Source organism: Miniopterus schreibersii (assembly GCF_964146895.1).
Source record: "Miniopterus schreibersii genome assembly, chromosome: 2".
In the NCBI taxonomy this organism is placed as follows: Eukaryota; Metazoa; Chordata; class Mammalia; order Chiroptera; family Miniopteridae; genus Miniopterus; species Miniopterus schreibersii.
In genome coordinates this window covers 23,921,154-23,943,196 of record NC_138102.1, presented here as the reverse complement: position 1 = coordinate 23,943,196, position 22,043 = coordinate 23,921,154, and the positions used below count along the sequence as shown (strand labels likewise).

The 22,043-nt window shown below is 35.4% G+C and overlaps 1 protein-coding gene across 1 annotated transcript in view; it reads right to left on the bottom strand.

Annotated features, from left to right (window-relative positions):
* HOOK3 (hook microtubule tethering protein 3) overlaps nucleotides 1-22,043 on the bottom strand; it is a 75,606-nt gene that overhangs the window by 5,108 nt on the left and 48,455 nt on the right. The window contains exons 12-21 of the mRNA XM_081127030.1: nucleotides 21,383-21,493; nucleotides 20,606-20,693; nucleotides 17,497-17,566; nucleotides 14,597-14,737; nucleotides 12,123-12,210; nucleotides 8,399-8,433; nucleotides 3,208-3,290; nucleotides 2,201-2,301; nucleotides 300-404; nucleotides 64-135 (exon numbers count right to left, since the gene is read on the bottom strand). Coding sequence (XP_080983156.1) covers nucleotides 64-135; nucleotides 300-404; nucleotides 2,201-2,301; nucleotides 3,208-3,290; nucleotides 8,399-8,433; nucleotides 12,123-12,210; nucleotides 14,597-14,737; nucleotides 17,497-17,566; nucleotides 20,606-20,693; nucleotides 21,383-21,493 — 894 coding nt within the window. The remainder of the gene's footprint in view (nucleotides 1-63; nucleotides 136-299; nucleotides 405-2,200; nucleotides 2,302-3,207; nucleotides 3,291-8,398; nucleotides 8,434-12,122; nucleotides 12,211-14,596; nucleotides 14,738-17,496; nucleotides 17,567-20,605; nucleotides 20,694-21,382; nucleotides 21,494-22,043) is intronic.

The following is a 22,043-nucleotide window of genomic DNA, read 5'->3' as shown; positions in this document are numbered from 1 at the left end:
GGCGGGTAATAAATACTACACATTCACTGAACTTTGCAGTGTTTTGAAGTGTTGCTGTCTTACCATATTGTACCAGGCACTAACAATATACTTCTCCTCCATCTCTCTTTGACTCTTCGTTTTCTCATATTCTTTCTAAAAAAACAAGCACATATAAACATGTAAAGGTGAAAAACAATTCAATATCAATAAAATAGTCACAATTAACTCTACATTAATGGAGACAACTGCATATGGCAAGGCTTCCGGAAAAGAAAGAATCAAAATCAATGATCTTATTATACAAAACAGTGAACTACCTCTAATGAATGGAACATTCGGTCCCGTTCCTGAAGTTGATTTTTAAGAGCTTGTATTTCTGGTGCTGCTCCTTGATTCTGTTTAGGATCTAAAGTACGGATAACCTGTAAAAAGTAATAAAAGAAAAAATTTGAAAGTTCAAACTGAAAGAATGTAACATCTAAGGAAGCACTTATTTAAAAAATGAAAGATAAACCTTATGAAAATGAAAGCTATCTTACAAGGATACATTAAAATTTGAATGTATAAAATAATGTTCAATTATTGTAACTTTTAATTATAGAAAGCTTTTAAATTATGTAAAATAATTACAAGAAGTCATTTTTGCTGAAAATTAATGTATTTTACTAACAGCAGACGCTACTGACAGCTGTTTTAGCCTTTCCCTTCCTTTTGATTTGGTTCAGCTAGCCCTCTGCCTCTGACCAGATGTGGACTTAGGAAGAGGGTCTTGATGGTTTAAAAGCCTGTCATTGTGACCCATCTCCTCTTCTGCCAGTGGCTTGGTTTAGGCATGCGCATGTGACACAATTCTAGCTAGCCAACTAGAGGTCTTCTGGGAAAGTCTGCTTTTTGGCCCAATACTTTTACCATCAAAAATGGCCAAACCTATAGAAAGCTTGAAAGAACAGAACAATAAAAACCCATTTCTTTTAACACAGATTCACCAATTACTGCACTGCCACTTTTGATTTCTCTCTCTCTCTCTCTCTCTCCACAGCCCTCCCCCCACTTGCTTGTTTGGGGGACTATTTTAAAGCAACTTGCAGATCTCATGACACATAACCCTTAAATACCTCAACATGGATCTCAACATGGATCTCTTTAGACTAAGGGCATTCTCCTACATAATCACAGTAAGATTATCATCTGTAAGATAATAGTTCTACAAATCATCACTATTCTGTCCAAATCCACATTTCCACTGGTGTCTCCAAAATGTCTTTTCTAACTGCCCTTCTGTCCCCAGTCCAGGACCCAAAGATTAATGTATTATATTTGGGCATTTAATTTTTAAAAGTCCATGGGCTTTTAAAAATTACAACAGCCCGGCCGGGCGTGGCTCAGCGGTTGAGCGTCGACCTAAGATCCAGGCGATCAGGGTTCGGTTCCCGGTCAGGGCACATGCCCGGGTTGTGGGCTGCAGCAGATCCGTGGTTCTCTCATCACTGATGTTTCTATCTCTCTCTCCCTCTCCCTTCCTCTCTCTGATATCAATAAAGATATATTTTAAAAATAAAAAATAAATAAAAATAAAAATTACAACAGCCTCTTTTGCTGCCCCCACACTCTAGTGCCCATTTTTGTTTTTCAGAACATTGATTTTTATCCCAAATTCTGCATTTACCTGATTTCCTAAAAGTGTTATTTAACTTGTTCTAATAACCTCATTTTCCCTGAGAACTGAAGATTGCTTAGATTCAGGTTAAACATTATTGGCAATGATAACCCATCATGAGGCCACAAGATGCTGGTTGTTCTGCCATTAGTGGAGGTAATTTTGACTACTAGTTAAGGTGCTGACTGAAACTTATTTCCTACATAAAGGTACATTTTCCTCTTAGTACTTCTTTTTTTTTAAAAAAAAATATGTCTTTACTGATTTCAGAGAGAGGAAAGGAGAGGGAGAAGGAGAGAGAGAGAGAAACGTCAATGATGAGAGAGTCACTGATCGGCTGCCTCCAGCACGCCCCCCAACAGGGATCAAGCTGGCAACCCAGGCATGTGTCCCAACCGGGATCCTAGGCCGGTGCTCAACCGCCGAGCCACGCCGGCCGGGCTCCCCTTGGTACTTCTTGTTCTCCTGATTCTCTGCATGAGAAGTCACTCTACCTGCATTTTGAGAAGTCAGTGAAACATGATCAGAAAGGGAAGCGAGTGCCCACGAATGCAGACTTACACTTTTGGCTTTCTCTAAGTATTTCTTGTAGCGTTCTTCCATTTGCTTCATTTCTTCTTCTTTCTTCCGTAAAGCTTCTTGTAATTCTTCAATTTTTAAGGCTACAGATGAGACAATGAGAAACAGTTTTTAGATTGTAACAACTTTAAAAATATTTCAACTAATAGGAAATAGTTAATAGTTCTGAAATTGATCTATTCCAATAATTTTCTTTAAAAAAACAATTCATCTTTTTTTTTTACAAAAAGTTTTTATAAACAAAAACTCTAGTATGAAAGTGCTTAAATTAAAAAATATCCATTGATGGATGGATGCACACACAAAATGTGGTATGTACATATAATCAGGTATTATTCAGCACGCTACAATATGGAGACATTATGCTGAGTAAAAATGAAAGACATTATGCTAAGTGAGATAAGCCAGAGAGGAAAGAACAAATATTATATGTTTCCACTTATATGAATGGGAATACCTAATAGTCAAATCACGGAGACAACAGAACAGTGGTTACCAGGGGCTGGGGTACAGAGTTTCAGTTTGGGATGATGAAAAAGTTCTGGAGATGATGGTAGTTGCACAACATCACTATACTGGACAGTTGAGCGATTGCTTGTGGTTGTACAACAGTGCGTATAAACTTACTGCCACTGAGCTGTATGCCTAAAATGGCTAAAATGGTCATTTTTATGTTATGTATATTTTATCACAATGAAAACAAGTCAAAGTCTATGTTTGGTTCCACCTTCCACACGTGAAAGTAAAAGTCTGTCTAATATTACACTGAAAATAATTTCATAAAGTATTCATTAGCATCCATAGTTATGGAAAGACAGAACTGTAATTAGAAATTTAAGAACTATTGTGAAGATTATATACTCTTTTTAAAAATAAAGCAAATCCTTTAAAATGGGGCTTATTTCTAAAATAAACAATTTATATAAACTCACCACCAAGGTAAAGTAAGGCTAACCTATTTAAAACTGTGCTAATTAGGAAAAACTCACAGCTGTTGTTAAATCTTGGTTCGAGATCTTCAATAATGGCTCTCTTTTTCTGCAATTCATTATTGGCTTCGTGTAGCTTCTCTCTGTAACAAAATATGTAACACAGTGTCATCTAGTACTGTTATGTATTTTTTTTTCACTTCAAATGAAAAATGTAAGTTCTTTATTCTTGGCATACACTTGCATAGCACATAATGCTATAAAACAAAGATGAAAAGACAAATCCAAAAGGAACTTAATATATCTTTAAAAAGTAAATTAAAAAATAGAGACAAAATCTCAGTGTTTGAAGTAGTAGTCACTTCTTTTACATAAACCTGCACAAGAGGGTACAAAGAACTTAATGATTTTTATTTTTTCCCCTAGGAATAAGGATATTGTAGAAATTAAATTTAAAATTTTGTAGAGGTTTTACAATGCAAAAATCTTATTGCAAAAAGGTGAAGTTCTAACAATAAGAACAGAAAGAACACTATGCCAACAGAAAAGAAAGATACATGCAACTACATGGATAGATATCACAGGCTGTGGGGCACAGGAAGTCAGACATAACAGGGCAATACTGAATTATTATATGAACTTCAGGAAGTATCCAAACTAATGAAAAGTGATGGAGATTAGCACAGCGGCTACTCTGGGGCTATAATCAATCAGTCACAAGGGAGAACGATAAATGCTGGTAGTGCTGGGAATACGCTGTGTGCTGATCTGGGCTACCCGTGTACGTAGGAAAATGCTCATCAAGCTGCTTGCAGGCTTAGGGGCTTTGGATTTGCATACTTTATTTAAGTTACATTCTAATACAAATGTAAAAAACCGAATCAACCAAAAGTAACTTTATTCCTGGTGTTTATATAATATGTAATTCTCCCTATAGTATTTAGTGTGGCACTCTGTAGTATGAAAGAGAAAGAAGGCTGCCAAAATACAGAAAAACAGAAAATAGACAACTTTGTTTCCTCTATTTCTAGTCTTTTCAATGCATAATACAGTAATAAATCTTTTTCAACAATTTCTTGAGGACATCTCAGTCACACATACACACACATGGTGGGGCAAAAGTAGGTTTATAGTTGTGAGTACTAGAAAGTTTATTCTTGTATTATTATTTATTAATTATTGTATTATTTTCCATACAAACCACTGCAAACCTTTTGTCCCAGCCTGTACACACACACACACAATAAATATATATAGTTTAAAGGACAAGAAGAACGAAGCCCAGTGAAGAAGCAATTAAGAAAAAATTATCCCAGAACAACGTGTCCCTATCCCCTTCCCAGAGGTAACCAGAATTCAGAATTTTAATCATTCTCATGATTTTTTAATAGGCCTTTGTACTCCTATACAATGTATTGCTCAATTTTGCCCGATTTTTACTTTATACATTACTTACACTGTATGTATTGTTCTGTGACTTCCATCTTTTACGTAACACTATGTTCTTGAGGTTCATCTATGTTGTTGTTAGCCCGAGCTTACACATTTTTACCACTCTATAGTGTTCTATTGTTTGAATACAGCTCATTCTAGCTATCATTTTATAATTGGTAGTATCTTTTAAAAAATATGTCTATTGATTTCAGAGAGAGGAAGGGAGAGAGAGAGAGAGAAACATCAATGATGAGAGAGTCATTGATTGGCTGCCTCCTGCACGCCCCCGACAGGGGATCCAGCCCGCAACCCGGGCATGTGCCCTGACTAGAATCGAACCTTGACCTCCTGGACCCTAGGTTTTGCTCAACCGCAGAGCCACGCCAGCTGGGCTGTTTTTTGTTTTTTTTCAATTTATTGATTTTGAGAGAGAGAGGGAAACATAGATTTGTTGTTCCACTTATTTGTGCATTCACTGGTTGCTTCTTGTATGTGCCCTTTCCAAAGATCGAACACGCAACCTTGGCTTACTGGGGAGGACACTCTAAACCAACGGAGCTACCCAGCCAGGGCCCAACTGGTATTGTTTCTACTTTTCTGTGATTATAAACAACATCCTTCCATACTTTACACGTCTCCTGACACACGGACAACAGCACTGCTAGGAATTTAGGGCAGCGGTTTTCACCAGTGTGTCGCAAAAAATTTTAAAACATGCTGTATTTAACCAGTCAAGGGCACTGCCCTCTTTCCCCTTAGACTGTGAAATAAAATGATGACAATGCCCAGCACAGCAGCCTTCCGGTGTGAACGCCCGTCTTGAGCCATAAGTATACGTCATGAAACAGAACTGCACCTTTTTCTTTTTCAATCCTCACCCAAGGATATTTCTTCCGTTGCTTTTTTTAGAGAGAGTGGGGGTGGAGGGGAGAATATTTACTGCAAAAGGTGAGAGAAGTCTTGAATAAATACCATGTTCCAAGATGGAAGAAAGAAGTATTACAAATGCCCTGTCTAACCAAACCAATTAAAGGCTGCTGCAATTCCCAACAAAATCCTCATTTTTAAAAATATTACTGCAAAGTGATTCTGAAGTGCACTAAACAGGACTTCACCTTATCAGATATTCTAGTATTTTATAAAGCTAAAAATTAAAACAGCATAATGAGGAAATAATAGATCAATGGAAGTAAATAGAGAACAGACTCTAATATACACATACAAATTATAGATGATGAAATACTTATTCAATATCTAGGGTGGGGCAAAAGTAAGTTTACAGTGATTCGTATGGAAAATAATACAATAATTAATAAGTAAGAATATAAGAATAAGCTCTGTTTCTTCTACTCATAACTGTAAACCTACTTTTGCCCCACCCTGTATAGTGCTGGGAAAGTTGGTTAACCATTTAAAGTGTTGAATTATTACCTAAGATCTTAAACCAAAATAAATTTCAGATGGATTAAGGATGTATTTTTATTTACTTAATTTTTAAAATTTATTTTTATTGTTGAAAGTATTACAGATGTACTCCCTTTTTCCCCCATTGATCCCCTCTCCCCTCCCCCTGCCCCCCAGGACATTTTAAAAAGAAACAAAAAAAAATATCATCAGATTTGTATAGAACCACAAAAGACCCTGAATAGTCAATGCAATCCTGAGAAAAAAACGAAGCTGGAAGTATTATACAACCTGGCTTCAAATTATACTATAGAGCTACAATAATCAAAACAGTATGGTATTGGCAGAAAAACAGACACACAGACCAATGGCACAGCACTGAGAGAGAAATAAAACCACATGTATATGGGCAGATAATTTTCAACAAAGGAGCCAAAAACACACAATGGAGAAAAGAAAGCCTCTTCCATAAATGGTGCTGGGAAAATTGGAAAGTCACATGCAAAAGAATGAAACTAGATTACAGTTTGTCCCCAAGTACAAAAATTATTTCAAAATGGATCAAAGACCTAAATATAAGATCTGAAAAAATAAATTACATAGAAGAAAACATAGGTACTAAACTTATGGATCTTAGTCATATTTTATGAATTTGACCCCAAAGGCAAGAGAAGTAAAGACAAAAATAAATGAATGGGACTACATCAAACTGCTCAACAAAGGAAACTAACAACAAAACAAAAAGGCAACCAACCAAATGGGAGATGATATTTGCAAACAACAGCTCCAACAAGGGGTTAATACCCAAAATCAACATCAAATAAACAATCCAATAAACTCAACATCAAATAAACAATCCAATTAAAAAATGGGCAGATGATCTAAACAGACACCTCTACCAAGAAGATACATAAATGGTGAACAGATATATGAAAAGATGTTCAACTTCACTAGCTATTAGGGAAATGCAAATCAAAACTACAATGACATATCACCTCCACCTGTAAAAATGTCTATTATCAACCAGACAGGTAATAACAAGCGTTGGAGAGGTTGTGGAGAAAAAGAAACCCTCATTCACTGCTGGTGTGAATGTAAATTGGTATAGCCACTATGGAAAACAGTATGGCGGTTCCTCAAAAAATTAAAAATAGAGCTACCATATGACCTAGTAATTCTTCTTCTGGGTATCTACCTGAAAAAGTGAAAAACATTTTATTCACAAAGATATATGCACCCCTATGTTTACTGCACCATTATTCACGGTGGCCATCACATGGAGGCAATTAAAGCGTCCTTTGACAGATAATTGGATAAAGAGGTGGTACGTGTATACAATGGAATACTACTCAGACATGAGAAGAGATGAAATATTGCCATTGCAACAACATGGGTGGAGCTTGAGAATATTATGCTAAGTGAAAGAAGTCAGTCAGGAAAAGCTAAGAACCATATGATTTCACTCATATGTGGGAAATAAAACTGAAACTCATAGACAACAATAGAGTAGTTACCAGAGGGACAGGATGCGGGGATAAAGGAAGCCAAATATACAGTGATGGAATGGTTTGATGTTGGGTGGTGGGTACACAATCCAACACACAGATCATGTACCCTAGAAATGTACACTTGAAACCTATATGATCCTCTTAACCAATTTTACCCCAATAAATTTAATTTAAAAAAAAATTAAAATTAAAAAATTAAAAAGGAGGAATCAGCTGGCCACACTACAAAGCTGGCAAACTACAGCCTGTGGGCCACATTCAGTCTGCTGCCTGTTTGTTTATAGCTTTATTGGAACAGTCACAACATTAGTTTACATATTATCTAAAAGCCTAAAGTAATTACTATTGGGCCCTTTACGAAAAAAGGTTTCTGACTCCTGATCTAGAATGTCTCAAATGCCTAACTACGGTTATAAGTACTGCCTTGAAGTTATAAAACCCTGGAATCACATTTAAAAACAGTTCTAAAGCAGTCATTGTTCTGTTTTGACGATCTTTGGTGGAGATGACCCAGCAGACACTGTGTCTTACAATGTTCTGTTTCTTCAAAGGATACCCAAACCATTGCCTAGGCACTCTATAACCACCTAACATAAAACACTTATGTTGCCCAGCTGGGCATGGCTCAGTGTTGAGCAATGACCTAGGATCCAGGAGATCGAGGTTCGATTCCCAGTCAGGGCACATGCCTGGGTTGCAGGCTTGATCCCCAGCAGGGCGTGTGCAGGAGGCAGCCGATCAATGACTCTCTCATCATTGATGTTTCTGTCTCTCTCTCTCTCCCTTCCTCTCTCTGAAATCAATAATGATATATTTAAAAATAAATAAATAAATAAATAAATAAATAAAACACTTATGTTTCACTAGATAATATAAGGATGAGCTTCAGTAGCTTTTATACTTACAGATGTTCTTCAAGTTTCTTTTTTAGAAGAACTGACTGAAAATGGAAAATAAAAAATAATTTATTAACATTTTTAAAACTAATGATTATTTTCTAAAAATTAAGAGCATAGTAGTAACTAACTCTGAGTGAGCCCTCAGTAATCTCTCCGGTCAAAGCTCAAAACACACAATGTACCCAAGTTTGTTTTGCTTTGACAGGGAGAGAGCAGTTCGTAAATGACAGCAATCAGTATAAAATACCCACAAACTGCACATCTGAATTATCTATTTATAGTAAGGGAAATGAATTAAAAAGCCACTTATGTATAGACCTAATAATATTCCTGGATTCAGTAGGCAGGTAGAACTCTAATAATAATAGACTTTCCATAAGACGCTTTTTATATTGTTTTCCCTGCATCATGATAAAGTCTGGGATCAATTTCCATAAGTACTTAAGATTTAATCAGCGATTTACAAATAAGCACAGGTTACAAATAATTTATGTGATGGCATGGGAATATGAAGGATGACATATACACAGAATTTAATATGCTAGAGAATGAAGTATTTGACTGGGTATTAAAAAAAAAAGTCTCCTGAAAAGCAGGTCAGAATTGACCTAAAAATAATCTAAAGAATAGTGGCATCTATATAGGGCCACTAGGTTTCATATCTAAACACTTGTAAGGTACATATAATTAGTGAATTCTATGAAACATTTCAAGATAAATGGTTACATAATTGTCAAACCCAATTAATATAGGCATATTAAACAAATTGTTCAATCAATTAATAGCAGTGATGCGAAAAAAAACTTCACACACTAAGTTCTTCAATTTTCAGTCCCCTTATTTGGTAACGACTCCTGTAACTATTTATTCAAGTCCATTCTAGCATAGCTCTGGAGAATTTCAAGCTCATTTCCTTGCTCAGTATGTTAACTATAGCTAGATCGGTGGACCACAAAGTTCTCCGTCACTGCTTCCCCCAAATGTAAAAAAGATAATAACGCTATTAACTTCTGATTATGCTTGTTCCTTCTTAGTACACACGGTAAAATGAAAATACTTTCTAAATAACTTTAACTTTGCACTTAGGTTTTGATAGGCTCTACAAAATCAATTTTAACTCTGAGATAATGCATAATAAAATAATGATTTAAGGAGTGGTTAACATGCCAGGCACTGAGCTAAAGCATGTCAGATACATTGTCTCATGTTCACCTCACAACACTGAGTAATACTAGCCCATCTTATAGCTGAAGGAGGTGAGGCTGGGTAGACATTCAGTAGTTTTCAAGTGGCAGGTATCCTTTCAGCATCTTAACCATAAAGCACATAAACCTATGAGGCAAGTAATATTGGTATCTTCATTTTGCATAAAGTTCCCATAATTTAAAATTTTAATACCATCAACTACAATGGCAGATAATCTATAAATAATAAAATTGCTCAATATATAGAAACCAATAGGAAGCCATACTTACAATAGCCTTGAGCAGAAACCATGCCAAGAGACAGAGAGGACATATTAGTATGAAGCAAACACAGCAGCCAATAGAAGGAACGATTTAGTAATTCATGAACAGAAGTAAAAGATATGCATTTTTTTCAAAAATGTACATTTTTCTTTCTTCTATGGTCTCCTCATCCTGTCTTGTTCTCTGGAGTTTTATACACTGTGGCTAGCTCAAATTATCCATATGACTGGATATAACAATGCTTTTCTGCTTCCATGCTAAAAATAAATGACATAAAAATAATAATAAAAATGTGCAAACCATCCTACTCTAACTTAAGGTTATTGAAAGGACTGTGCTTTTGGTAACAGAGATAAGTAGAAATTATGCTGTTCTTCAGAGGGGACTAATTCCATTTGGTGGGTTGTTCTACATGGTACATATTCCTCAGATGCAACACTGTGGGTTAGTAAAAGAGAGAAGATGAAAGCATTGAGAGTCTGCCAGGGAAAGAACAACGTATCCTGTACCACACTACTTCTCTAACCCATTCTGAGGCATATCATCAGAATAAGAGAAATTTCTAACTGAGTATTTCCTATGTGTAGAAAAGAGATCTGAAAATTTTTAAGAATTTAGAGCAAGACATCTCATGAGCATCTAGGCAGTCAAATAAACTAATTTATGCAAATAGTACTTTACAGGGCTTGCATATCACTTCTGAAATATGTTCTCTTAAAGTCATGGCATACAGCATATTCAATTAGATTTGATTACCACACTGGTACCTAGCCAGGCTACGCAAAATTATTTTTTACAGAATAAAGTTCTTTATGTGTGTTTTAATGTATAAGAGAATCAAGTACAAAGATTACTGCTACAGCACTAAGGCTGAGCTGATACTGATGTTTCACCGTTTTTACCTCCTAGGCACCACAGGCCCTTCTCCTCTCTACAGCAAATCAACAGAAAGACATCCAACTTTCAAAGACCAAAACTAAGTTTACATTGTCCTCAGTGAGAGAGACCAAGAGATTTCACGGAACTAAAAAATGTTACCCATTTGGTTCATTTCTAAGATATTCTTACTTAGGCTTACTAATATTTTAATATGCAAATGGTTTTGCTTCATCTCCTCATGATTTAGCATTCTGGACAGAAGTATGTTTTAAAAGTAAACCATGACATTTCAAACTAGTTCCATTTTAATATGGGAATAAGGTAGTTTAAATGTTGGTGACAATATTAGGAAGTGGAAATCAACCTGGGAATCTAAGAGCTACCAACACATTAATTAAAGGATGAACTAAAGCCAATGCAAAGAGAGCATGCTGCCAATATAAGCTCATAAATCTTATGAAACTCCTAAAATTAGGTCACTGATGAGCTTTTTATATCTAATATTCTCATGGTTTAAACACTGTCCTAGTTTAACTCCCTTTCTTGGATTCCTCTTGTTCTTATACCCTCTTCTGTTAATAAGGCTGATGAAATTAGATACATCTACCATTGACTTGAATCCCCAAAATGACTCTGCCAATGGGAACAATCAGAAAGGTTTATCTCCAAAAGCCAGAGTTTATAGTAAATTACACTGGCAATAGGAAAAACAACAACAAAAAAACCAACAGGCTGAAGCAAAGACTGGTCACTAAAATTTAGGGTCCCCCCCCCCCTTCTTTACATTATTTTTGAGCATTTTATAGTCGCAGCTCTATTGTATACTGCTCATTAGACATAAAGAATTTGCAAAATATGATTCATTTACACTTTCATCAGAGACTGATTGACTGCTACATGCTACATAAGCACTGTGATAGACAGCATGAGGAGATGAAAAAAGACCTAGCCGTTGGCTTAACACATTTACTATATTCTAGATTTGAGCATGGCAGTCAAGCAGGCAGGGCCATGACAAATACACAGAGTGTAAGGAAATATTTAACTTATATTTGTGAACTTATATTTGTGAGTGCGTTAGGGATACCAAAGGGAAAAACCCAATACTTTGAATATTGAGTTGAGCACTTGTAAAAACATAAAACTCAATTAACTTCTTAGCTGATAACGACAAATGAACTTCTAATTCTCAGTGGACAATAAAGTATCATCTGGCTCTTTTTGGATATGCTAGTAAAAGGAAAACATTGTTTCTTTTTTATAACTGATATACATAATTATAAATTATTTTGATAGAGAACATCAAGTTAAAAAATAAAAGTTATAGGTTTTGTTAATATTGTGAAACTGTTGGACCATGGTTGGTACATATTAAAACTTACATCTTCTGCTTTTGATCCTGTATCCTGTAAAGATTTTTGCAATTCTTCAACTTGTGACTGTACTTCCAGAAGTCTTTGATTCACCAGCCTAGAAATCAAATGTACATTAATTTTCCAAATTCTGACTTATGTCTTTTTTCTTAGGTTGTCATATTGGTTAGAGACAGCATAATTAACAAAATAAAGCCTATGGTTATAGTAGTAGCAGCTCACTTTTTTGATTACTTTTCACAGTGCTTGAAATTTCTATGATGACTTCCAACATAGTGCTTTGTGGATACATTCTGTTGAATGATGTACCTATGCATATCTATTTATCTGAAATTCACTTTGACATATATTTATTCAAACTATGTGTCAGGCACTATGCTCAACACAAGTGTTAAAAGATTTCTGCACTCAAGGAATTTAGTGGGGAGGCAATATGTAAACAAATTAAATATGAGATAAATACTTTAACACAGTGCACAGATGTACACAAAAGAATGATGTCTGCTCAGATGAGCAAGGACTGGACTTAACTGTGTAAAGGAATTAAGATAGGCTTGACTTAAACTGAGACTAGAACAATAAATAAAATATGTGGTTAAGGGTATAAAAGGGGGTGCAAGACAGAATTGAACATGTCCAAAGTACACAGAAAAATGAGAGGGTACAGTGAGCTCAGGAATGGTATGCAGAGGAATAAGTGATGAGGGGTAAGAATGGCTGAAGGTGAAATCAGAGGAGAAAAGGAGAGGTTGGGTGCAATCTTGTGTAAAATCCGAAAATATCTGGAACTTAACCAATAATCTGGCCTAAAATTAGGCTGAAACTGAAATAACCCAGCCAGCCTTTAATAATGCTGATTCTGAAGCTTGATCTTCATAAACTCTCTAGGTAATTATGATGCAACATTCAGTAGACCAGTTTGGTTCCGTAGGTCTTGGATAATGTTAAGGACCACAAGAAGGAAAAATCATGATTAGATAATATTTTAGAAAGATCACACTGGTTTGAGAGTGGAAGATGTATTAAAAAGATCAAAGAGTGCCGGGCCAGGAGTGGCTCAGCGGTTGAGCGTTGACCTAGGATCCAGGAGATTGTGGTTCGATTCCCGGTCAGGGCACATGCTCGGGTTGAGGGCTTGGTCCTGTCGGGAGTGTGCAAAAGACAGCCAATCAATGACTCTCTCATCATTGATGTTTCTCTCTCTCTCTCTCTCTCTCCCTCTCCCTTCCTCTCTCTGAAATCAATAAAGATTAAAAAAATAATATTTAAAAAAAAAAAAAAGGTCAAAGAGCATGCATGAAGGCCTGGAGCTGGAGGAGGCTCTTACAATAATTACCAAATATGCCTGAAATAGAAGCGGACAGAAAGGGAAATATATTGGGAAGGCACAAGAACACAAGGAATAAAAAAATAACACTTAGGGTATTGACTAGGAAGAATGTGGAGAAAAGTGTAAGACTAAAAAGGTGGCCCATGGCAGATCACCAAGCACAGGGTAGAAAGAGGAGCCTGGAGATTAAGAGAACCTGGAGAACACAAGACAGGGGAGTTACTGAAATTAACAACTAAAAAAAAGTTCGCGGAAGGAGGAAATGATCAACAACAATGAATACAGCAGAGAGATGAGGAAAGACAAAGTCCTGATTGCTCCCACTGGACTGGCCATTTAACAGATGACTGGTTATTTCAGTAAGAAATACTTTAGTGAGATGGTAGTAGTAAAAGACAGACTGCCCCAAATTAAGGACAAAACAGGGAAAGTTTGACAAAAAGACAGAAAGTTTAATAAGACTTGTTTTTAACTCAAGAAGTTACAAGAAATTCTGATCATAAACCTATGTTCTATAATTTAGTGACAATCGCAGTAAAAATACAATCAAATCTACAATAATAACTGATATTTTTCACATCAGGAAATATAATATCTGAGTGATTTCAACAGTGAAAGAATTATCTGAAAAGTGGTATGGTAACTTTGTTTTATCTTTTCAGAAAGCAATATGAAAATATACATCAAACTATAAGACTATTTCAACTATCCCTCTTAGCCAGTTTTTAAATTACTTAGTCAGCAAATATTGCAAGCCTGTTAGGTGGAGGCCATTGTAAATGTCATAAGGCACAATCAACCACTCCCTGTCAAGATGTCCTTTGGAAAGACTTGAAAGCAACGCAAAAGCCCAGGAACGGGAAATGGACAAGCAAACACTGTAACAAAACTGCTGGAGTCTGAAGTAGCTTTAATTCGTGATTAGAAAGGGAAGTTGTAGGGCTTTGGTATCATTTTGCTTAAAAAAATAAAGAAGGAAATATTATAAAGAGGTACAATACTTTTAGCAAATATGTCCATAAATGGAGGAATCTTAAAAGGAAATGGAATAACACATTATCACTTCTGAAAATACAGCTCACACCTTTAAGTTAATCAAAATCAAGGCAGAGAAAACCTGTGGCTAAATGCAGCTGCCTATATACACTCCTACCTATTCTCTGTCTCCAGTTCATTCTTGCGCAGATTTGCATCATCCAGAAGGCTCTGCAATAAGGCAATTTTTTCATTGTCTGAACCCTCTTGGTTAAGTTTTAACATCTTATTCTCATGCTGAAGACGAATAAGTTTCTCCCTAAATGAGCAAAATAAACACTGTTTACCTGGTACATTAATACAACATAGTTATCAAAATCCAGCTATGCACAGAACAGAGATGAAAACAAAGTACCTGCAAAGAATGTAGCTCCTGTTGGAAGTGGCTAAAACATTACATTTCCGGGCTTAAGCACTTTCTTTTTTAGAATGGATAATCTGAAGATAACTCTCCAAGTATGATTTGTAATGAAAGAGATTTCAAAATCCCACTTCCTTTCTGATTAAAATATTTAAGCTATGAAAGTATTTATGTTCTTTAGCTCTCATAAAAAAACATGATCTCCAGTGCCATGCTCTTAAATTACTAATCATTTGGTGGAATGATATAATATCCACAGAAGAATGCCTTCAGGATCTGCAGTCCATCCATTCCTATATATATGTAAAACTGTATTTTGATAACAAACCAGGTTATCAGAGCCAGCTTATTGGACTAGATTGTTTTGGGCTCCTTGTGTTATGCCAAAAGCTTACACTGAAGAATGTTAAAAGCAACAGCCACAAAAAACTTGCCGCTACATTTACTGCAAGGATGATATAATTGAATATTAATTCATGTGAAGATATAACTGAAGATCTACTTCTTGTAAATATAATTCATTCTTAACCTTACTCATACCAGATGCTATGAAAAGCTGTTCTTCTCGATGGAAAAAGAAAACACAAAAACAAAATAAACACATACACAAAATAGTCTGCTCTTATTTTGTAAACAGCATAAATCTTATAAAGCAATTTTACTTTTGCTGTTGAAAAGATGAAAGTCAAATTTGTGGCCCAACTCAAGCAATTATATAGAACTTGATATATTTTATGTATGAACAATATGACTTTAACGTATTTTTCAACAAGTGAAACATACTCATTGTAGTGGGGGGAAAAGGTTAAATGAGAAGAAAAGAGAAACCCTCCATAACCCTATGGTGCAAAATAATTACTGCTGAAAATACAGCCTCCTAGTTCTACGCACATGTACACACATGCAAACAGCTTAAAAATGGATCACACAGTATGTTACATTGATATCTGCTATTTACGCTCAAATTTTCACAGTCTTTTCATATCAGTAAATATTATTTCAGTGTTTTAAATGCCATGTTAAACACACAGATCAACATTACTTCCTTATTCAATACCCAATTACCCTGGGCGTTACCTCGTTCCCAATTCTGAGATTTAACATGCTGTTAACAATCAGCTTTATTTCCTTAGGCTTAATTCCCAGAGAAGTAATTTTTGGGTTAAAAAATAGATACATTTAGACAATATACACTTTTTGCAAAAATGATCAAAAGAAAAGTTGTACCACCACAAGAAAAAAAATTTGCAATTAAATTGTGTGGTGATGGATCTTAATTAAACTGATTTTGGTAACTATTTCACAATATATACATATATCACCTCATTATGTTGCATAAGTAAAACTAATACAATTAATGTGTCAATTATACCTCAATTATTAAAAAATTAATTTTTAAAAAGCTGTATAACTTTATGTTTACTCCTCATTTATGAGTTTCCAATTTCTCCACACCCTTAACATCAGTGAAAAGTATCACTTATAATAGTTTTGGCAAATTTGATAAGTATATTTCATTATATATTAAACCTATCAGTCCATTGTCTATAACAAACATTGCACATTTTTGTCCCTTTTACCATTTCATTATCTTGATAGCTCTTCTAGACACAGAGTGTATTTTAATTTGTATTGAGTCATATTCAAAAAAGCCATTTTATTTGTTGAATCTTTATCATTGTTCTTTTCCTCAGTTTAAAAATCCAACTACATTACCTATAAGCTTCCTTAAAAATTGTTTTGTGGGCTTTTTTTGGACATAACCATTTATTTATGAATATTCATAAATACTATGTTCATTCATTCAAATTTTATAAAGTACCATATCACATGGCAGAAAAGAAAAAGGTATACAAGATGTTTGCAGAGTCGATGTTGCACTGTACTCCTTTTGTGTGTCCTTCTTAAATAAATGCCAAAAACAATCAATCAATATTGTCTTCATTTATTCAACAAGTATTTGAATGCCTACTGTAACTCAGAGTTTATAAAACTCTTAAACAACCATTATATTATTTAATACTCCAAGGGCTATTATAAAGAATCAAGGCCAGTGTCAATTTAAAAAGGGGGCAAACAGACTCACAGAAGGTAAAAACAATATTCAGATTCAGCATTCTCCTGGTCACTTGGTGCTTCCTGACCAATCTTTCATTCTCATACATAAAGCCAGGCACATATTGAAATAAATGGAATTTTTAAAATGCTATTAGTAAATAAAATGTAAGGTACTACTGAGGGAGAGTAGTAGAGATGGGGAGATATTTCCTCCTATCTACTGCATTGTATCTTTCCCAGACCATGATACATAATCAAAAGCTAAATCTTAGTGACTAATTATTTTACAGGCTGATGGCTATACAAAACCTTTGTTTCTGGGCCAAGTGGTTTTACTGCTAAATGTTTGCTAAAGGTAACCAAGCAGAGAGAGATCAGTTTGTTGTGTGTGTGAAATGCTGTCCTGCTGAAGTAAGAAAATCAAGTCTCTTGGGCCAGTTGAAAAATGCATCTAACATGCTGAAATCAAGGACGTTTGCTACTGAGTTCATGCTGACAGTGTTAGTAATACAGAATAAGGAAATAATTCTCTTTGTACTGTAGAAAAGTTTTCTCCAGAAATTAGTGCAGCGTGACTGTGAACTTTATGATGTCCTTACCTGATTTCAGGTGTAACAATCTCTGCTGCCAGACTATCTGAAGATTCCTGACTTCCCAGAGGCATTAATCCTATAAATATGTAAACACGAATGCAAGGGTAAGAGAGAGCACAACTATTTCCTTTAGTTTCTATATGAAAGCCTACTTTGAGAATTAATTTTAACAGCTAAAATCTTTGTTTTAGTCAGGTAAAAGATCATGTCACAGTTGTCTTACATCATTACATCATTTGAACAATTTTTTAATAAAATATATTTTATTGATTTCAGACAGGAAGAAGAAGAGAGATAGAAACATCAATGATGAGAGAGTCATTGATCAGCTGCCTCCTGCACATGCCCTACTGGGGATTGAGCCTGCAACCTGGGCATGTGCCCTGACTGGGAATTGAACCCCGATCTCCTGGATCACAGACTGATGCTCAGCCGCTGAGCCATGCCAGCTGGGCATCACTTGAACAATTTTTAAGTGTAAAATTGAATGGCTGTAAGTACATTCACTATGTTGTGCAGCCATCGTGACTGTCTACTTCCAAAACTCATCACCCAAAACATAAATTCTGTTAACCATTAAGCAATAACTCCCCATTCCTTTCCCCCTTGCCCCCCTCATAAACTTTTACTTCCTGTCTCAATGAATTAGTCTATTCTAAATATCTCTTCGAGTGGAATCATACCAATATTTGTCCTCTTGTCTGGCTTACTTCACCTAACAGAATGTTTTAAAAATTCATCCATGTAGCATTTGTCAGAACTTCACTCCTTTTTATGGCTGAATCCATTGTACATCTACACCACATTTTCCTTATCCACTCATCTGTCGATGAACACGAGGGTTGTTTCTATCTTTTGGCTATTTTGAGTAATGCTACTATGAATATTGGTACACTTTTTCTGGTTGAGTCCTTGCTTGAATTCTTTTGTGTATATACTTAGAAATGGAACTGCTAATTATATAGTAGTTTTGTGTTTTAACTTTTTGAAGAACCACCAAATTCTTCCACAGTGGCTGCCCTATTTTACGTTACCATTAGCAACACAAGAGGTTTCCAATTTCTCCACATCTTCCCCAACAATTGTAAGTTTTGTTTTCCCTTTATTCTCCCCCTTTTGGGTAACAGCCAACCAAATGGGTATACGGTGGTATCTTTGTGGTTTTAACTTGTATTTCTCTAATGACTACTGATGTTGAGCATCTTTTCATATGCAGACTAGACATTTGCATATCTTTGGAGAAATGTCTATTCAATACCTATGCCCATTAGTAAACTGGGTTTTTTTGTTGTTGTGTTATAGAAGTTCTTTATATATTCTGGATACCAATCACTTAGTAGATTTATGATGTGCAAATATTTTCTTCCATTTTGTGGGTTGACTTTTCACTCTGCTGATAGTGTCCTTTGAGGCACAAAAGTTTTGTGATGAAACCCAATTTACCTGTTTTTTTTCTGTTGCCTATGTTTTTCTATCAATTCCAAGGAATCACCGCCGAATCCAATGCCACGACGATTTTCCTCCATGTTTTCTTCTAAAAGTTTTTCAGTTTTAGCCCTTACAGTTAGGTCTTTGACCCATTTTGAGTTCAATTTTGTATATAGTGTAAGGGTCCAACTTCATGCTTTTGGATATGGGTATCCAGTTTCCCTAGCACAATGTGTTGAAAAGATTTTCCTTTGTTCCACTGAATGGTCTCGACACTCTTGTTGAAAATCAATTGACCACATATGTAAGGATTTATTTCTGGGCATTCTGTGCTATTCCATTGGTCTATATATGTCTGTCCTTATGCCTATAGTACACTGCTTTGATTACTAACTTTATACCAAGTTTTGAAATCAGGAAGTGTGAGTCTTAAACTTTTTCTCCTTTTTCAAGATTGTTTCAGCTATTCAGGGTTCCTTGAGATTCCATATGAATTTTAGGATGGGTTTTTCTATTTCTGAAGAAAATGCTGTTGGTATTTTAGAAGAACTGCACTGAATCTGTAGACTGCTTTTGGTAGTACTATCATCTTAACAATATTAAGTCTTAAATGATTTCCTGTGAGAAGAGCACTTTCCTCTTTGGATAAGAGTCCCTTAAGCATTGGGTGGGTGGCTCAGTTGATAGGAGCATCATCCCATATACGAAAAGGTTGTGGGTTTAATTCCGTCAGAGCAAACATCTAGGCTGCGGGTTCGATCCCCCGTCAGGACACATACAGGAGGCAATTGGACGATGCTCTCTCTTTCACATTGATGTTTCTCTTTCTCTCTCTCTTTCTCTTTCCCTCTCCCCCTTTCTAAAATCAATAAACATATCCTAGGGGAAGGACACAAAAAAAAAGTCCCTTAAAATTAGTACTGCCAGGTCAGGGCACATGCCCAGGTTGTGGGCTCAATCAATGCCTCTCTCATCATTGATGTTTCTATCTCTCTCTCTCCCTCTCCTTTCCTCTCTCTGAAATTAATAAAGACTTTAAAAAAAAGAAAAAAGAAAAAAAAGAAAAGAAAAATTAGTACCAACTCCACATTTCAGTTGAAAAAATAAAAAAATCAGATTTAGAAAGTTTGATATATTTTTGAAGAGATTATAAGGAACTTTCCAGGCTTATTATTATTATTATTATTATTATTATTATTATTATTATTTTTAAATATATCTTTATTGATTTCAGAGAGAGGAAAGGAGAGGGAGAGAGAGAGATAGAAACATCAATGATGAAAGAGTCATTGATCGGCTGCCTAGCCCACAACCTGGGCATGTGCCCTGACCAGGAATCGAACCCCAATCGCCTGGATCCTAGGTCGACGCTCAACCGCTGAGCCACGCCCGGCCGGGCTCCAGGCTTATTATTAACTGAGATGATTTAATAAATGTTTATACTTTTGACCTAATAAAGTCAAATATTTAAATATAATTAAAACATAAAGTAGGCAAGAAAATTCAACCCCATAATTCTAAACTATTTTCTACAATATCTGGGTAACAGTTTAAAATCTGTATTAATTTCATGGCCTCTTCACCAATTTTTCTTTTCATCTATTGTTCTAATCAACTTAAAATGAATCTAATATTTATAGTGATACTATTAGAAATAATCATGCTTGGGCTACTGAGATGGTTTTACCTTGAGTTGTGAGCTGCCCTTCTTGAGCCTGTACACAACGAAGCTCTTCAATGGTTTCCTTCAGAGAATCCCTTTCTGTTCTTAACCTCTGCAGAGATTAAAAAACAAGGAAAGTTAGCTGCAAGTTTTATGAGCGTATTCATTAGTGGTCTTTGCCTAACTTAATGAAATGGTAAACAGTAGGGAACATGGATGTTTTGATCTTCTATGAAACATAGAAGGCAAAAGATTACAACAATTTTTTCTCACTTAACAGTACTGAGTGTCTACAATGTGCAAGGCAATATGCTATCCTCAGTTAAACATAAGAAACACAACTGTCTACACCATCCTTAACAAGAAGTACCTAACATTCTTTTCATTAAACACACAAAAATCAAACAACAAAGAATTTAAATATTCAAAATCATGGCAAAGAAAATATCTTCAGAAGATTCAAAATATGCTGAACAACAACCCAAAGAATTGTGTCTTCTATAATAATCATACAGAAAACGGAAAATCTACATATATTTACAAAAGGTCATGAGCAAAACAATGTAAAAGAGGCAACAGTGGAAGAAAAATAAGCAAATATAAAAGTAAAAGCACTTTTAATCTTTAATTTAGATCTATTTCTGAAACACAAATGTAAATCTTAAATTTAAAAATAAGTAAGATCTCTAATTTTTAAATTTATAAATAGAAGGAATCAACAGTTAAAGCATGAATTAAGTATCAATTTCAATTTTAGTGGCGCCCAAGCCCAAAATGCCTAAAATATATACATATACTCACATCCTTTTCCTTTTGAAGACTGTCAACTTTTTCTTTTAGCCGTTTATGTTCAAAATCTAATTTATCTGCTTTCTTCGATTCATCAGATAATCTATTTTGCAGTTCTACTACCTGACACAGAAAGGTACTGTTAACTTTTATAACTTGAAACATTAGAAATTATCACTATTTTCTTCTATAGATCTACGAACACTCCCTTCCCCACAAATATATTTTTTAAAAATGTATGTGATACAGCAGCCTAACTGAATGGAGAGAACTAGCAACAGAAGTCTGCCGCTGTGAGTTCTAAAACCAGATCATCTAGAGTAACAACGTTCAAAATGATGAAAAAAACACACGGAACTTCCATGTCCTATAACACAGATAACTGTGGAGTCTAAAATCCTTTTAACATAAAGCAAAAGAAATGCTAGAGGAGAGAAAAATTCAATTGTGTAGGTAAGCCCACAAGAAAGCAAGTGAAATCTTCGCTTGCTAAAACTGGAGTGGGAAGTGCCTGGGAAGCCAAGAGCTGCAAATGGCCAACACCAGGGACCCTGAGCTTTGAATTTAATGGGAGACAGATGGTTGTTAAACCACCATGGGCTCTAAAAGGTGATGAGTCAGTAAAGAGGTGGGTGAGGGGGGAAAATCCATCAGCTGGAAAAATCAGTAGGGA